Source organism: Chenopodium quinoa, unplaced genomic scaffold, assembly GCF_001683475.1.
Source record: "Chenopodium quinoa cultivar QQ74 unplaced genomic scaffold, ASM168347v1, whole genome shotgun sequence".
Taxonomy (NCBI): Eukaryota; Viridiplantae; Streptophyta; class Magnoliopsida; order Caryophyllales; family Amaranthaceae; genus Chenopodium; species Chenopodium quinoa.
This window is the reverse complement of record NW_018742204.1, coordinates 18,503,846-18,508,409: the sequence shown is the minus strand read 5'-3', so window position 1 is coordinate 18,508,409 and position 4,564 is coordinate 18,503,846. Positions and strand designations below refer to the sequence as shown.

The 4,564-nt window shown below is 34.4% G+C and overlaps 1 protein-coding gene across 1 annotated transcript; it reads right to left on the bottom strand.

Annotated features, from left to right (window-relative positions):
* Positions 1–321: 321 nt before the first annotated feature.
* On the bottom strand, positions 322–4,564 carry LOC110721057 (probable histone chaperone ASF1A). Its single transcript, XM_021900175.1, has 4 exons — positions 3,977–4,564; positions 2,888–3,059; positions 1,332–1,447; positions 322–1,243 (listed from the first exon to the last, which is right to left on the bottom strand). The coding sequence occupies exons 2-4, from the start codon at positions 2,994–2,996 to the stop codon at positions 878–880; spliced, it is 591 nt and encodes a 196-aa protein (XP_021755867.1). The 5' UTR covers positions 2,997–3,059; positions 3,977–4,564; the 3' UTR covers positions 322–877.

Genomic DNA, 4,564 nt, shown 5'->3' with positions numbered 1-4,564 from the left:
ACGACGCGGCTATTGTCAGTTTGGTTCATGCATTAAGAAATAAGTAATTCCTGTTTTATTGCTTAGTAGTAAAGTCTAATACTGAATTTGAGTCATAAACCTTTAGTGTCAAAAAAAATAATCTGGTACTCTAAAAATTTGTAGCATCGGAAATATTTACTTATACCACTAAATTTTCTTATATCTTCTGTAGAAAAAGAAAGAGAGATAGATTAACCCTTTGAGTGTTTCCCAAAAAACAAAAAAAAAAAACAAAAAAAGGCCTGAGTAGAGGCACGAAAAAGATACTGAGTACATAGAGTAGAAGTGAAAAAGTGTAGCTGTGAAACACGTCCAAAACCACAATTTTTCATCAATTTGGAGTTCACTTATCAGCATAGACAAGTCATAACTTTTGCTGGTAATCAGCATACCCTGCTCCGCAACAGATCCACTCATGCACAGACAAGACGCATAAGCATGAACATTTGCGCGGAGATTTCAAAAACATACTTATAGACTTATAGTTTTAACAGGAACAGTAGAAGCTAAACAATCATCAATAGTTTTGCTGCGCAAGATCAAAAGTGACCACCAAAACACATATTCACAATTTGCTAACATCACCAAGATACACAGACACAAGCTTAACACAGCTGAGTGAAAAGCATAACTTCTCATATTTGGTTCGGGTGAAATCCGCAATGACCTTCATTCTAGAGCACTCAAAAACATCATATATCAGCAGTTTGTACAGCACATTCAGCACTCTATGTTGACCTATGTCATTTCACATTCACTTCAAGCATAATGTCGTCATAATTAGTCATTGCACCTAACTATCAGTGTGGCTTGGTCAGAACTAAGCAACTACTTTCATTTTCAGAAACTGCTACAGCTACTCAGACTGATTATCAACTGATGGCGGTGGCAATTGTTCTTGCTCATTGTTTTCTGTAGCATGATCAAGAGATTCTGCAGGTTGGTCTACATGCTCAGGTTGGTCTACGTGCTCACTATTCTCTGGCTGAAAATTGATAGGAAACTTTGTGACTCTTGGCTTATCAGCTAAAATATTCCTCTGAACTCTGTCAATCAAAACCTTCTGAGGTGGCTCTTCCCTCAGCTGCTCATCATCATAATCATTGTTCACATAATATCCTACTCTAATAAATTCCTGCCCCATGTATGAGCATGTCAATAGTAACACTGTGACACCAATTATATCCGCTTCACAAATTTTTGAAGGATCTGGAGGGTCAGCCTAGCACGAGGCACACAGAACATCAGGAGTGATTTAAAATTACAAGTACCCAAAATCAACAGTTACAACGTGGAAGTTTATAGATGACCTGAAGAACAAAGCGAAAGTTTCCAGCATTGACAGGTCCTACAAGAACACTTTCCAAGAGTTGGTCATATGTCTCATCTTCAGCTGATCCTACATAGATTAGTTTCCATTCCAGATCTGTCATAGAAAAATAGAACCCAATCAATCCGTTTAAAATATATATGATGATCAAAAACATCGCAGACCAAGAATTTAAAAATGTATCATCAGCTGACATTAAAGACAAGGATAACAATTATACACGAAATACACAATAGGCATTTGTTACTTCTACAACAAACCTAATCATCCAAAAGCATTGGTCCTACTTTTCAATTCCACATACCTAATTACAAGATAGCAGGCATGTAATTAATTTTATTTGTTTGGACTAAGAGGGTGGTAGTCTGGTAGATACCAGCATTGCAAATGATTTAACGGTCAAGGAACAGCCCACACTCACCCCTAACAATAATTAAAAAAAGGGTGGGTCAATAATAGTTCTATTGAGAAGTTATACTCATGTGAGTAGTTTACAAATATGACTCCTACTGGGTTAGAAAAGGAAGGGAAAGAGCATCTACATATCAGACTTTAAGGTTTCCCCACATATGAGAGCAGACTGTAAGGACAGCAATGTAACCATGAGTCATGACCATTCAAATGCTCTGTTTTTGAATCTTCTGCTGCATTCACAGCCTCAAGAAAAACTAATTTCTATCTAATCCAATAAAAATTTAACATAAAGGCATACCATATATGCATATACACGTTATTGGAACATCTGGACATGGAGACTTGAGCTAAAAGTGGGGTCCAAGTATGGGCATACTACATACAATGATACAAGTACATAATAATTCGAAGAAATTCCAAATTCCAACAAGTGTTACCATGTTTGCAAATACATATACAGATGTTTCAGGTTTACTCTAATCCTAGTAATTCTACCACAAGCCCACACATGACAAGGATATTCACATGACTCTTTTTTCTCTCTTCTTCCCTTCATTCTTCTCTAGACCACATTCCAATTGAAAACTAAAAAGTCAAGTACATCATAAAACCATAGTTCAATCATGTACACAATCAATCACCTTGTTTTCTTCAACTTAGTTCATAGAAAAACAGGCAGAGAATTCCATGTATTTAATGTGATAAAAATCAAGCAGCATACACTCTTTCATACTTCATAATTTAGCAAGATACAAGAAAGTTTGTTCAAGAAAGCTTGATATTTTTAATGTGACAAACAAAATCAATATCAACACAAAATATCCAACAAACTGCTCCAGGAATTTGTCTGCGGAACCATCATTTGAGCAAATGTGCCACTGCATGCTCACATATATGAATGCGTAGATTATGATGCTTGCATATTATATATATATGTGTACATTCTGCTGATTTAAGCCCCCTAACTAGTTACTAGACCCAAAAGCCAAAAGGTGCAACCTCCTAAACTGACTTTCTATCTGGGGGTAGAGCAATAATCACCATGAGCAAGCAGAATGACAATATACATAGCTCAATAACAAGGTACTAATCCATCAAAGTAAAAAATAGGGAGAAACATACCATCTTTAAGTGGAACCAAGCACTCATATGAAATCTCGAATCGAAATGGGCTGAGAAACGGTGCTGGATTATCCAAGATAGCGACATTTGTGATGTTTACCGCACTCATTGCATTTCTCTCAAAGCTGAAGATGCACTGCAACAGTAAGAGCCTCAACACCAAGTTTAAAACCTATGACAAAAGATTTTTCATATTATCATCTGCAGAAAAACAACCATAGAAAGAGAAATGGTGCTATGGTATACTTGGTAGTAGTAAAAAACAAAGCCGGACTAGTTTCAATTTTAAATGTTTCGACTAATTTATCTATACCTACAAGAAATGACAATAGCAAGAAATAATGTAGTTTACAAGAGGTTTTGTTATATACACCCGGGTATACCATACACCCATGAGTATTTGTTCTCAATTTTATGATTGTTTTTCATTTTATCATCAAATGAAGAGCAAAAACTTAGTTAGATGTATGGTGCACCACGTAACAAATTCTAGTAGTTTACTAGCATAGTTTATTGGCAATATATCTTAATTGAGTAATGTTGGGTAATATTGGTAGGTAAAGATAAAATATAACTCCAAAGTTGGAATTCAAGATAAACATTGGTTATGCAAACGGTTAAGGAAATTAGGGAAAACCCTAGATCATTCACTAGTCTTACTTCTTGGTAGGAAATTCCGAAACTAGAATGAAACAACTTGATAATTTATCAATTGGTGTAATCAATAAGAGTATCATGATTCAACACAAAATCAAGGGTTATTCAATAAACAATAATAAAAAAAAGTCCGAAATTCAAATTCAGTCCACAAAAAAACGAGTAAAACAAATGCCAAAAATTTTAACTTTTAAAAACTGAGTCATAAATTCGAAGTTATAAACTTCATTAATTCAAAATTAAGCAAGCAAATTGTAACCCTAATAATCGAATTAAAACCTAAAACGAGAAATTAAACAACAACTGAATAAGCAAGCTTCAGATCGAAGCTAATACAAAAATTAATGGAAGAATAAGATGAAAATAACATCAAATTATAGCATTAAAGTAAGAAAAATGGAGGAATTTAGAAGAATTTGACGATTAATTTACCTGCGAAAGGAGGGAGAATGCAAAAGTAGAGAATTTAGTGAGAGAAAGCGAAATAGAATTGGGGAAATTTGGAGGAGGAGGGAAATAAACGAAGAAAGAGGGAGGGAAATTTAGAGCGGTTTTTTCATACTACCATTATTTGATGGCTTTTTTTCGAGCCCATAGTTGATTATTGGGCTTTTGAAGATTGGACGGGATATGTTTATGAAGATTGGACGCGATATGTTTATTCTATACTCGGATGTATCAAAAGTGGGCAAATTATAAAATGCACCATGGTGCATATAGTTCTATGTGAACCACCAATTAAAATATTATCTCTATTCTCTTTCCTCCTCTACTTTCTTAATTTCTGATTTTTCTCTCTTTTATTTTCTCTCTCCTCTATTTTTCTCTCTATTTTATTTTCTTTCTCTTGAATTCGTTCATCATCCTTTTAATTGAATTCTTTCATATTGTTAATCACCATAGAGTGAATTTCTTCATTACAATAGATTAAATTTAATTTTTTTTTTCTTCAACCTTTGATTTGAAGATTTGTTAATGGAGTTTTACAATGAAGTAGTGAAGCTAAAAATGGCGTCGTCG